This window comes from Mustela nivalis (genome assembly GCF_964662115.1).
Source record: "Mustela nivalis genome assembly, chromosome: 5".
NCBI classification, from domain to species: Eukaryota; Metazoa; Chordata; class Mammalia; order Carnivora; family Mustelidae; genus Mustela; species Mustela nivalis.
The window spans coordinates 20262665-20276496 of record NC_139024.1 but is presented as its reverse complement, the minus strand read 5'-3'; the positions used below and the strand labels follow the sequence as shown (position 1 = coordinate 20276496).

The following is a 13832-nucleotide window of genomic DNA, read 5'->3' as shown; positions in this document are numbered from 1 at the left end:
ACTTGAAAGGTTACCAGAGATCTGAGGGAGTGCTTCTTGTCTCTCTGGTGGGTTGTATCATTTTTTTCCCCTCCCTACATCCTCAGCAATCAGAGATCCCTGGTGCTCAGAGGATGCCTAGTGGAGGGTCAATACCAGATTTTTTTTCCCCTCAAGACTCTTTGGTACTTTACAAGGGATTGCACTGGGAGATAAGGTGAGGGGTAACTTCTATGAAAATTCTGCTTTCCCGAAATTCACTCAACAAATACGTAGTGAGCATAAACCTAGGTATCAAGTGCCATTCCATTGCTCTTACAACACATCTGTGAATAACCCACACAGTTTCATGGAGTTTACATTCTGGGTGTCTAGTCTCTCTATATAGAGTCTATATACATAGACTGTGTGTGGGGGGAGCATGCTGGGGGGATTGTCATGTTGCATTGTTGATTATGCTGAAATGGTTTCTCTGAGTCAGTCCTAGAGGAAAAGGGATTGACTCCACACTTCAAATATGATGTATTTACTGTTTTATGGCCCCAACTATGGGGTGTAGTCACAGATTTAAGAAATAGAAAAGACTCTACTTGACACCCTATACTACCCTGTTACAGACAAGGATGTAGGGGCCTGGAGAACAAATGGATCCTAGTATCTTCTGAAATACATTCCCCTCCTTACAAACTCTGGGCTGAAAATTGAGGGGGTGTGTACCAGACAATGGGCAGATGATTCTATCTACAGAATGGGAGATGCTGCTAAGTGCTTGGTTCTTTTCATGTTTTCCAATTCAGAATTTTAAGAGAAAACAATCTGATTGTTTGAATTCATCTTTACACACCACTAGATAATGGGATGTTGCTTTAGTACAGTCCTCTTGTCCAGTCAGCTGTAGTCATGACAGGAAGAGGTGGGACACGGGCCTAAATAGGGCTCCTCCTTCAAACTAGGGCTATGGGAAGCCTCTTCATTTCGAAAGGCTCCGAACTGGCAGGGAACAAAACAACAATTGGTCAAAATTACTATGAGCACCCAACCCGTATTTCTCTATATGAAATTCTGATACACTGTGTTTAACTAATAAAAAAAATATTACTTTTTTCTCCCTAGATTGAAGCTGGAAGAAGATGGAGTCCCATCTGAGAGCCAAGTGGAGGCTCTTAAGAATGACAAATTCAAAGTTTCAGGTCATTGTTTGGTGGTTAGTAGGTATATGGGTCAGTGGTTCAGTACGTTCTCATTTGCCAAGTACAGGAATGTGAAATATGAACTCTGCAAAGTGGCTTTGTAAATTGTGGAGAAGGTAGAAGAATTTTTGTGTTTTCAGTCTATGTATGTGAGCCTCTGTGCATGCCTGCTGGAACCACGGAGTCGGTTCAGACAGGGTCAGCAGCTGGGCTGCTTTTATTTCGTGCTATTGCTGAGAATGAGGAACTAGGTGGTCCTCTAGGATGCTTCTGGAAAATCTTTTGGAAAAGAAAATGGTAGGGTGTTTCAGAACCACTTCTTCCTGTTTGGGTCTGACGGAGGGAATATTATGGGGTTGCAGTGTGTTTTGAGCACTGGGTCAGTCTACACTTGTTAAGGCTCTAGACTTCTGGGATTCAGAGTTGTTAGTTTCGATGTCACATACGACTCTTAGAAGGTTTTGTTTGGTCAGCCTGGTATTGTGGTTGCTGTTGCTTTAATTTAATTAGTTACCAATGGAAAACTCAGGCTATTCCAAACTCCCCAAATCTCACATTTCCAGCTTCTGTTGGAATTCTGGTCCTTTAAGACTCGTGTTCTTTCATGGTTGAGAGTCAGTTCAGTTGAACAACTGCGGGCTTTTTAGGTAGGTCTGGCAGGTGCCCTCTTAATTTTGTCAGTCAAACCCTACCACTTTACTCCTTTATGGTAACTCACCAGCTCTGTAGGCACTGGGGTTTGTGACTCCAGACTGAACAGCTGGTAGCTGGCAGATAGTTCTCTGGAGGCAGGAAGCAAGGGAATAATCACGCTGCCCTTTGTTTTGAAACCTGGCTCTTCAGCCTAGCTGAATGACAGCCGACAATATATCCTTAACTTTTCTAAGTCTCAGGTTTCTCATCTACAAATGCCACCTCATAGGATTAATGTAATAATCAAATCAACATGAACCTATCATGGAGTTCATTTAACTCCTTTTTTCTCCTCTAGAAACAGTTAAGTTATGCTTCCATTTTTCTAATAATGTGTTAGAAATTTACTTTATTCAACCTTGTAACTGCTATAAACCTAAAATATTCTTGTTACGCTGTTAGATCAAACCAAAGTACTAAAAGCAAAGCTACCATCTAATTCCAGATTTCATGTAAATTAGTAAATGTTTTCAGGATTAAGAAAATACACCTCAGATACTTTGGTGTAATTCAATTCAAAGTATCCCCGAAAGAAAGATGAATCTGAGAATCTAGCCATACTTGCAAATGTGTGCCAGTGTTTATTTAGAATTCCTTCTATTTTATTAGAAACAGGAACAGTAATTTCACCAGCAGGAAATAATACAATGCAAGTAAGTGTGACAGTCCTTTGATTATTGTTCACGGCAGACACCTTGGATCCAAGGTAACAATCCAAATGAGAAATAATAAACCTCCATTCGCTGGTGATTCATTTATTAAGTCCTGCTCAACCAGGTGAAGGCTCCCACTGGGAGGAAGAGTTGCTGTTCCTCGTGGCTGGCTTTGCGTTTCTTTCAGTGCTCTAAAGAACTTTGTACGGGGCAGCTTTGCTCTGCTGTGTCAGGCCGCGGGACAGGAGTTGATGCTCACGGCGCCGCTGACCAGGGCTGCTTTGCTGAAGCTCACGGGGCGCCCGTCAATCACGAAGTGACGGATGCAGCCTGTGAAGGGTCTGCCAGGGGCCAAGCGTGGTGTCAGTAGAGACTCTGGAAAAGGGAAGAAGTGAAACAAAGATTGCAGGTGAGCCCTTCCAAGCCCAAATGTTACTCTGGCAAAAATATGCGCGACAACGCTCACATCATCAAGATGATTTACATGTCAAAATGGAATGTAGTGATAATTTACTCATTTTCTCAGGAACTTTATCTGCTTCTGAAGTAACGTGACCATGTGATAATTTTAAAGCTTTGCCATGTTTCCCATGATCAAAGTTCTGAGCGGATTTCAGCTATCTTCCAGGGCTAAAATTTCCTACTTACATATAAAATTTCAGTAGTAGATTTTCAGGACCTACCTATGCTGATGTTTTTTAGAGTTAACTTTGCCTGGTTCTCACTTAGTTGGGGTGATTCACTCAGAAAAGGGAAAGGGATTTCAGCTTCTCCACTATTTTTAGACTTGGTTAATGTTTCCGTTTAATTTGTATCATTACCCTTCACCCTTAAGCCGCCACACTTTTGCCAAGCTCATAAGATATAATGAGAAAATAATGAATTCACATAAGCTAAATTTTAATTTTTCTGAGCTCAGGATTTAAGAACTAGATAGGGGGTTCCTGGGTGGCTCAGAGGGTTAAGCTTCTACCTTCAGCTCAGGACATGGTCTCAGGGTCCTGGGATTGAACCCCACTTTGGGCTCTCTGCTCAGCAAGGAGCTTGCTTTCCCCCTCTGCCGCCTACCTCTCTACCTACTTGTGCTCTCTCTCTCTCTCTGTGTCAAATAAATAAGTAAAATCTTAAAAAAAAAAAAAAGAACTTAAATAGGATAATGATAACTGGTCTAGTCTTTTCATGGGCAGGGGTGTCCTCTAGTATGCCAGGGGAACTTTCTCCCCCTTATCTTAGAGGTCTAGAAGAAACCTTACGCTTATTAATTGTACAGATACAATTAAATGTGTTGGATGATAGAAGCAATATAATTTAAAGCAATTTAGAGAGCTTAGAAATATCATGGAATTAAAATCCACTTAGTCAAAGCTTATTATTATGTACAAACAGCTATGTGAGCAGTAGAAGATAAAAGATGGAAAACACTTAGAAATCACTAACTCAGGAAGGAACATAAAACAGGACAGCAAATTAAATATCATCAAGCAGCTGTAATAAGTTTTCTAAGCAGTGTAGATTAAGACTATGCAGAAGCTTGTACTGAAAATAAATCATGGAAATCGCATTTCATATTTAGAATGGTAATTATGAAGTTTTAGATTTGGAAGGGGCTGAGAGATCACTTCCCTTTGTCTCTAGATTAGACTATACATATTCTTCAAGCTGCTCAGTGTACTTCGTCATCAGAATAAAAATGCGTGAACAGGAAAGAGTATAAGGGGCAGAAACATCTATTTCTTCTGCTCATTTTTGGACACTAGTTTTAGAACATGGATTTTGGTTCTGTTCAAGCTTACCACCCTGTGGTTCACGGGGAATATCATCTAGAGGAAATAATTCATATAGAAATTATGGTCTTCATAATTCACCACACAATTTATTGTAGGTACTGACAATAAAGTGTCCCGGAACCCTAAGTAACTGATTAATAAAATCAACAGATGATTTTAAGAGCAAACATTCCTCAGGTCGAAAGCTTGACTATATACAGAATAATGTAAGGTTTTCAGTAGAGGAATGATCAGAACTGTGTGAATGTGTGAACTACATTATCTTAAATTATTTTTTGACTTCTAATTTTGATTTTTAAATTACACAGTAACATTGACTTTTGGGTAATATAGTTCATTAAATGCATTCAGTTTTTATTGACAGAAATAGTATCAGGATCGTATCATGAGGGGCCTATGTGATATAAGAGAACTGATTGAGATTCTGAGGGAATTCAGTGAGGCTTATTTATGACTAATTTCCTTTAGTTATTCTTTTTCATGCCTCAGTTTCTGATGTGATTTTAGTGGAATTAATGTTGAACAGCTCAAAATGATGTAATTAATGACATTTGGCTTACATTATAATTGCTTTTGATCTAGGCTCACTGGCATGGTTCCTAGATGGAATTAAAAGCTGTACAAGCGCAGTGGTTAGCTCCCCCAGCCCACTAGCTCCTGTGAGCTGGCTCATTAGCTACAATTTGCTGTTTGTTATATGTCTCAGGCAGGCTAAACTCTGCTTAAGGTACACCTTGCCCACCTAGTCTGTGGCACTTAGCTACTCTTACAGTGGGAGATGATGGCAGTGTGTAATGCTGGGACAAGACTCTGAAAACAAAAATTGGAGACAGGGATGCCTGGGTGGCTCAGTTGGTTGGACGGCTGCCTTCAGCCCAGGTCATGATCCTGGAGTCCTGGAATCGAGTCCCACATCGGGCTCCCAGCTCCATGAGGAGTCTGCTTCTCCCTCTGACCTTCTTCTCGCTCATGCTCTCTCTCACTGTCTCTCTCTCAAATAAATAAATAAAAATCTTAAAAAAAAATTGGAGACAAACATTTGTTTGAATGACATAGTGCTTTGGTGCAAAGTAAAGAAGAAAGATGTTTAAGTACCATGAAGGAGAGCCATGCTTGGTTTGTCCCTCTCTCAGAGCCTAGCACAGTACGCAGTAGACCATAAATGTTTGTTTCGTGTTGAATGAAGTCACGTTACCGGGGAGCAAGGAGTGGACTATTTAACTTCCATGAAATCCTGTGGTAAGTGTCACAAGAGGGCTAGGCAAACGTAGCACATTCTAGGGAGAGAGGGGCATGTGTGGGTCAGCAGAGGTCTGAGCTGTGTCCTAAAGATCAGTCAGGAGTTGGACTGGGAGAAGAGTGGGAGAAGCTATTCCTCAAAAAGGTATACCAGGAGAGGAAACCAAGAACATTTTCCCAGAAATTGAGGCTCCACATGCGATTGAAAGGCTGGGAGCAAGGAGGGCATCGAACATTCAGAGAACTGTAAGTCCCCGAAAGTGTGCGGAGACCCCAGAGGCAGGGGTGAGGAAGGGCCAGAAGATCAAGGACCTTGCTGAATTTGATCTTGTAAGCTCTTGGGAACCCGTGGGATACTTGAAATCGTGTTGTGGTTTCCAGGAAGAAAGCAGTGTACAGAAGTATAAGAACTGAGGTGACTCCTCTCCCTGGCTGCCTGCAGAAAGTGCAGCGGTAGCCTTCACCGGAATCCCTTTCAGAACTGAGGCCAGGAGTGGGCGGAGAGGACTGGGCGTGGAGGTGGGTGTGGGCAGCAGAAGTAAAGAAGAGGATGGTCTCAAGTATTTCATCAGGGACTTACTGTTATTGTCAATACTAGTATTTGAAAAATTCATGGTAAGAGGAATGCTCAATCCCTACGATTTTGTGCGTACCCAAGTTCAGGTGCTTAATTTGATCTGTTCTCTGTCTATCTCTCTTTCTTCTTGCTCTCTTAATTAATTTATTGCTTGCGTTTATTATTAAAATAATCTAGTTAGGACACGGAAAATCATGCAGGTTTTTCCTTAAAATCACCGTCAAATTCCAGCTGTAAAAGCTTGGTTTTCTCCTTCTTATCTCTCTCTCTCTAGCTTTAACATTCCATTTTTCCAAGTTAGTAAAATGTGTGCAACAAACACTTTCAACATAGGTCATGGTTCCTGCTCCAGAGGGTTAAAACAATTGCAGGGGTCCATAAGAGTCCTTCTGTCACCACCCTGGATTACACACCATTCTTGCCAGAGGACAGCAGGAATGTTACTGATGATGTTTGCAGGATGGCAGCTGGGAACCTCTCTTGGGGATTGTCACTACATCGGAACAAAACAACTTACGGTCTGCAGCTGTTTTCACAATTCAGACTAATCCTGGACAGGGAGAACTGTGGAATCTCTTCTGTCTTAGTAAGGAAGGGGAGTAACTCTCAGCAAACTTTTAGTCCTCCAAGATTCTCAGATCTGAGAGCAGTATTAGCAACTGAGTTTTCTTTGTGTTAGAGAAAAAAATAGAGTATGTGTGTTCACTATGTGAACGTGAGGACATACAAAAGGAAGAGAGAGAGAAAAAATAAGCATATTTGGTAAAGGGAGAGTAGTATCTACCAGGCAGGAGACTGAAGTGTATCGATGTGTTACTTTGTTTTGATCCTTGGATAAGGAGTCATAACCACCAGTACACTTTTTTCCTATGAAAGGACATTGTATATAAAACCCTTTGAGTTATCAGGTGAATTATGAAAACACACGGCTCCATTCTTAGTACTATAATAACAATTATAAGAAATTACTGTTTTTTGGAATTGGAATCATGTCCCTTTTAAAGAACTCTTACCTGGAACTCCTCCAACGAATACAGGTTCCCTGTGATCTACTGGTTTCGGATTCAGGGGTCCAACCACATGGTTCACTTCAGAGTCTACATCCAACTGAACCACATTGGAATCTCTAATAACTGAAATACCAGGAAAAGACTGGTCATAAATGACACCAGAGTGGTTAATTTTCACATGAAAGAGACGAATTTATAACAGCGATGGCTTTTATTTATTCCAGAATAAACCTCACACTTTCTTCTGTATCATTGAAAATGTCAATGTCTAGTCAAGCAATCCCTGTAAAATTTTCCTTTGGAAGGGAGAATGTTTAGGATACTCTGTTTTTTTCTTCATAAATTATACATTATGAAGAAAGCCCCCAAAGACAATTTTTAAATCACATGTGGATTTGATATATGTGGTAATGTTTGATTCTCTTTTCTTGGCCACTTGTAGACTGTCGTCCATCCCCTATTTTATCATGTAAGTTAGAGTCTGAGTTCTTCTGAGCCATCATTCCACACTTGGGATGTAGGCTAACTCTATAAATGGAGCCCAGGACACACTTTTTTCTCACCTGTAATTCTGTGCCATCTGCCATCACAGAGACTCTGCTTGGGTGTCACTGAGGTGGAAAAGTCCCTGATGCCATTGTTGACTTTCACTATGACCTGCAAAAGACAGGATACGTTATATAGTTTCGCTTTCCTCGTAGAGCTAAAACTAGATTTCTTACATTCACCCCAGAGGAGCAATGCTTTAACATCTGCAATTGATGAGCTTTGCAATGGGAACGCAAGGGGTCACTCTTTGGTAGGCTATAGACCGTAAATGGTTCCTAGGCGAGAGGACAGAATAGTAACAGGAGAAAAGCTGGGGGAGAGGAACAACAAGATAATAAAAGGCTTTCCTTTAATTTTTACAGATTGAATGTGTTCTACAAAGCTGGTTAAGGTAGCGGTGGAGGGTGCGGACTGTGCAGCCAGACTGCCTGGGTTCCTGTCCCAGTGCCTCCTCACCTCGCTGCCTGTTTTCTCACTTGTGACACCTACCTGGGGTCACATTCGCTGGGGGGCTAACGGAGCTCATCCATAATTAGAATAGTACTTGACACACAGTAAGCACGATATCGTTATATAGCTTAAGAGTACCAGAACTCAAATAAAAATCAGTTAGGGACAATAATGAAAATATGCTGTTTTCTCCTTAATATTTAGTTGAACACTTTCATGACTATTCCTTGGTCATACATTTTCAGGATGAAAGTGCTGCTTAATTATAACAATGTTTTGATTTCTAGCAATTGAAAGTAATATATATGTATATATGCACTTATATACATATATATACCTGGTATGCAAATATATTATAAATAGAAAGATCAATGCTTTAGTGTTTGTTCATTCTGATAGCTGGATATATTTGCTGCTTTCATTTGTTGTAAAAATGTTTTCTCCCAATCCTTTTATTAAAACCTTTTAATTCCATTCTTATTGATTTTTTTTTTAGCTTTGCCACATTTTCATGGTGCTTTGCTCTAATCAAATCAATTCCCAGCATATGAATCTGAATCTAAGTACTGCCTGCATTTAAATTTCATGTGTAGCTTCCCCATGATCCCCCCCCCACCCCAGTTAAGAAAGACTGATGGACTAATTCTGTGAAATAAATAAGGTCAGAGAAGACAGACTGTTAAAACAGTTTTTAACCCATTACCTGCCCCTTCTTCATGTGAACATTTAGGTACTCTCCGTTGACACTGTGGCCATGAACAAGGGTTCCGGAACTGCTTCTGGGACGGACTTCAAAGGCAATCTCAAACTTCAGTCCAATATTGAAAGACTCATCTGGGGAGAGAAATATTAGCTCTTAAGAGCAGCAGCCTCAATTTTGTAACCATGGTGTGATTTTGTAATTATACATTTTTATATGTTTTTTGAAAGTTTGACACCTTTTTCAATCGATCAGTAGCAAGTGGCATTTCTCTTGTCAAACACACTGCAGAAAGCTCTGAGGGGGCCTGAGAGAACTCGTATGCCACTCCTGTGGTGGGCCGTGGCGTGGGGACAGGATGGGGAAAAGCCACCATGGTGTCTTTTCTCAGGGCAGGAGAAACTGATTCCAACCAGCAGGACCATTTAATCTTTCACAAGCGAGGAGGAGAAAAGAGCAGCCTGGGCACAGGAAATAGTATGAACACGAGTGCAGAGGTCAGGACATTTGGAAGGCACCGTGGAGGCCAGTGTCCCCTGCCAGGGTAAAGCGAGGCCAGGCAAGGGAGGAAGGCCACAGGGGAAGGGCACTCGTGCTCAAGTATGGAAGGTGGACTTTATTTTGCAGTCACTGAGCAAGGGAGCTGTATTTTAAGATAAGCCTTATTTTTAAATAAGACCTGTATTTTGAAATAAGTCTTAATAATAAAAATCACTGGTGCCAGTGCTGCAGAGCATTTCAGAGGAAAGAAAAAGTGAGGGCAGCAGAAGCAGTTAGGAGCTGCTAGTGCCGTGATGTGAGAAAATGAATTCTTATTAAGGATAGCGGTGCTCACTCCAGGAGACGTGATGGAAACCTGGGCATCTTAATAATATTCACTCGACATGTCTCCTTATAAATCACTTTTTAATTTTTCCTGCTATTAGTTAATGGTAAGGGAGAATGTCAATTGTGCAGGGTGCTATGCATTTCAAGCTGTCTGAGCCTTTGAGTTCTTATCACTGAGATCCAATGAAAGGCTGAGAAATATGAGTGTTGGTGCTTTATTGTGGCTCAAGGAGGAGAAAGGGAAGTACAATCATGAACAAGACAGAGAGAGGAGAGATGACCTCTGGTATTCTCTTGGACGTGGAGACGGTTTAGGAAGCTACACATGGCTGCATTGTCACGTCTTTATTCAGGGAATGTTTGGGGTACCGATCCCAGTGACCTCCTCATACCTAATAATTGCTCTGTAGAGTATTTGTTGGAACGGCTTGGATGGTGATTGTTTATAGACTGATAGGACTTTATGTACTTATTTTTAGAACTACTATGTTCCATCACTTGGCAGAGCGGCTCACATGCCAGAGGCATACAATAAACATTTGGTTGACTGGATGAGAGAATAATAGCTATGGAGAATACAAATCCAGAAATAAAATTTCTGAAGGATGGGATTGCAGAGCAAAGGGAGGAAGTGGTTGCTTTGGTAGGGACAATGGGTCATGCTATGAGGGGACAGAGAAAGACGAGAGCCACCCTGCTCTGATTAGAGCCGCCCTGACACAGATTAGAGCACAGAGCAGCACGGGGAAATCCTAAAAGGGTCAAGATGGGCTACATCTACATCAGAGGTGTGGCGGCTGTGGAGAAGCTCCGGACAGGGAAAGCGAACAGGGACAGGGGAACCTGTCTCGCTGGGTGTGGCAGGAGGCAACAAAGGGGATCCTGGAGGAAAGAAGCCATTTCCTAGGGCTGAGTGAGTTTGGTATTCTTGAAGTTTTAACCCTGAGCCAAATCTCCCCAGCCACCTCCAGGAAAGAAGAATTTCGTGATTCGTGTTTTGTGCAGAAGTCACTGTTACCTAGAACTACGTATCCTCCTTCTGTTGAAAAGTAGGTCCCTGTTTCCATAGGGCCTTCAAAACAAGGGGTCACGCTGAATGTCTGAGAAGCAGAGGCGATGGAGGCCCCATTGAGCTGAAGGTTGCCGAGGCAGCCACTGAAACTGTAGACCGAGTTGATCTGAGGGAAGAAGACATTTCTTAAAAGTCATTTTCTTAACATGCGCAGGTGTGCACCAAAGGGTAACGAAATGAAGGGATTCATGTCTAGAGAGAAAGGAAGTAGCCCCCTGTCTTAATTTATCTTGGCTGCCTAAAGGGTCAGTCATTTTCCAGGTAGTTGCTTCTTTAATGAGTTCTTTGAAGTTGGGATTTTGTATTTGATAATGTCAGCCTGCAGTCATTAGCTATGAACATTTCTACATACACTGTGACAAATAAGTTGCAGCTATGGTTTTGAAATTAAATATTAGAACTATCCTCCTCTGTTTTCCTTCAAGAATGACAGGTGGCCCCAAATCAGCTAATGTTGATAAGGGTTAGCAAAGTTCTTAATTGTTAAATCTACCATGGTTAACTAAACAGCAGAAAGCTTGCATTTCTGGCTGCATTACCTGATCTTTTGGTCGAGAATTTATCATACCTCAAGACGTGAAACTTGGGCCTCTTTGGACAACTGATTTCACACTGCTTTGGAAACCTTTCTTTTAAAGGCGTTGTCATGAAATTGGGGCTACTTGCCTAAAATCTCAATATAACATGAGCCCCGCCTTTTTTCCTTTATCTACATATATTAGTGAATCTTAGAAATGCATCTTTTTTTGTGTTGAAGTCAAATCTATATGTTAAGAAAGATACATTCCCTTTATTACTATTTTTGTAAAGATGCAATATTATTAACTTTTTTTTTTTTAAGATTTTATTTATTTACTTGAGAGAGAGACAGTGAGAGAGAGCATTAATTAGGAGAAGGTCAGAGAGAGAAGCAGACTCCCCATGGAGCTGGGAGCCTGATGCGGGACTCGATCCCGGGACTCCAGGATCATGACCTGAGCCGAAGGCAGTCGTCCAACCAACTGAGCCACCCAGGCGTCCCTATTAACTTTTAAAGTACAGAAATTACATGCTTTTTACTATAACAGCTTCTCCCCCGCGCCCCCACCCATCCCCCCCGCCCAGGGATTACCATACTTCCTTGCCCATTTACACATGAGTGTGTGTGTGTGTTTGTGTGTGTGTGTGTCTAGGAAACAAAAATATGAAATCATAGTCTACAGAATGGCCCTAAAGTTTTTTGTCACTCAATGATACATAATGGAATGACATTTTTTACTTCTTTTTTAAAAATTTTTTTTTTACACTAATAGCATGTGTACTTGCTGAACAAATAAGCATCTCCTTGAGACATAACTTCTCATGACAGTTTAAACCTCTGAAATTGTTTCATCTCACTTCTCCGTCAAAGTCAAAAGACCACTCTTGACTTTGTAATGCCAGAGGGCAGACAGACATGTCCAGGGACAATACGCACTTTGGTAGCCTATATCCAGTGAAACTACAGTTCTCTTCTTGCCAGTTCGCTGGTGGTAAAATGAGGTCCTGGATTAAATAATCCATCGGCTCTAAAAGTCAGGGCTTTTCCTGGTCATGTCTGGCTTACCTGGACATTTTTCACAGCCCTTCCAGGAGCCACACCTCCCAAATAAATAGGACCCTTGATGTTCCAGGCAGCTCCTGTAGGAGGAAGACTCTCTTCTAGGACTCGAAGGCCATCAATGATCAGTCGGCCACTGCTCTTTTCCCGAATAAATATCACCTGGATGGAAAGAAGGACAATAGCACATGTCAAGTGCATCCCAAGCTTTGGCAGAAGGCTCTGTTGCCTCTTCTCCAGACTTGGCTATTGTGGGACTGTGGGAGATCTGCAGAAGTTCTTTAAAAAGCTGACCCTTTCTCTGAAGGTCAAGAGTTTGTTTTTTCCTTTAAAGTTTGATTTAAAGTTACAGGCTTAATTTCTGAATTCAGCTTATATGTATTTAGCAGGGTTCTCAATGAAACTCTTCACAGCTGGTCAGCCCACTTGGTTTGTTCTTCTCCTAAATTTATGGTGCTTAATACATCTTACATTTCTTACTCTTTCCATTATGTAACACTGATTTGTTTCAATATTTAAATAGTCTCCCTGTGGTATCCTAGCATCCTAATAGATTTTCTTTTCACTGTGTATCTTCCATGGCTTAGCCTATAAAAGACAGTCAGCATTTGCTGCTGAAATTTAGAAACTTACAGGCAGTGGGAAAACAAGTGAAAAATCATTAGAAATTAAACTTCAGGTTATGTTTGCTATTGGTCCTTTGGTGAAAATAATTACTCTAAAAATTACATGCAACCTGTATCTCTTTTTAAATAATATGCTTCAAGATTTTAAAAGGAATTAAAAAAATTTCTCAAAATTGAACTCTGAGCATATGGCAACAGAATTTTAAAATGGGTGTTTCTAGAAAGACCAATAGTGGGCATTAATGTCACCATCTATTTGCTGGTAATAATATTCTCTGCCTTCAACTCACATCATGCCACAATCCATCATTGTATTTCTCTTGGCTTCTAATCTTCAGTTTCTTATGGCCAACATTAAACATGAAAACCAAGCGGCCATGGGCTAAGAATAGAGTCATGAAGTCATTCTCTTCTTGATCTGAGACATAGAAAATCATCCCATGGGAGGAACGAGTCTTCAGACGAATGGAGAACTGAGATCTGGTAAATGAAAAGAAAAAGCTTACTATCTGTAAAATGAGACTGAGGGGGATCTCTAGTTTCCAACAGCAACACAGTGTAAGGAAGAATGAGTAGCCATTCTATCGAATCCCAAGCAGCATTACTTCTAATTATGTCTTAGCATTATTCATGAATATTGGGAAAGCATGACTAACTCAAAAATGTAAATCTTTTCCTACTTATTTATACAGCAGGGCTACTTTCACATTTGGAAGCATTGTTTCATGTAAGGATCATAATGCGTCTTGCTCTGAAAATATGGTCGCATTTGGTTTGTTCATGTGGACAAAATACTACTCCGTAATTAATGTGCATATAGAAGTTTGCCTAGAAACAATACGATTTGTGTGCTATCTAAAATACAAGATTGATTTGTCTTTCCTGAGAAAAATTAATCAG

General features: G+C 40.9%; 1 protein-coding gene across 2 annotated transcripts in view; it reads right to left on the bottom strand.

The window, feature by feature from the left end:
- Positions 1–2420: 2420 nt before the first annotated feature.
- Positions 2421–13832, bottom strand: part of LAMA4 (laminin subunit alpha 4) — a 145654-nt gene continuing 134242 nt past the window's right edge. For both annotated transcript variants that reach the window (XM_082731914.1, XM_082731915.1), the window contains exons 32-38: positions 13223–13412; positions 12313–12468; positions 10674–10833; positions 8831–8961; positions 7692–7785; positions 7132–7251; positions 2421–2890 (exon numbers count right to left, since the gene is read on the bottom strand). In XM_082731914.1, coding sequence (XP_082588040.1) covers positions 2745–2890; positions 7132–7251; positions 7692–7785; positions 8831–8961; positions 10674–10833; positions 12313–12468; positions 13223–13412 — 997 coding nt within the window. In that variant the 3' untranslated portion in view covers positions 2421–2744. The remainder of the gene's footprint in view (positions 2891–7131; positions 7252–7691; positions 7786–8830; positions 8962–10673; positions 10834–12312; positions 12469–13222; positions 13413–13832) is intronic.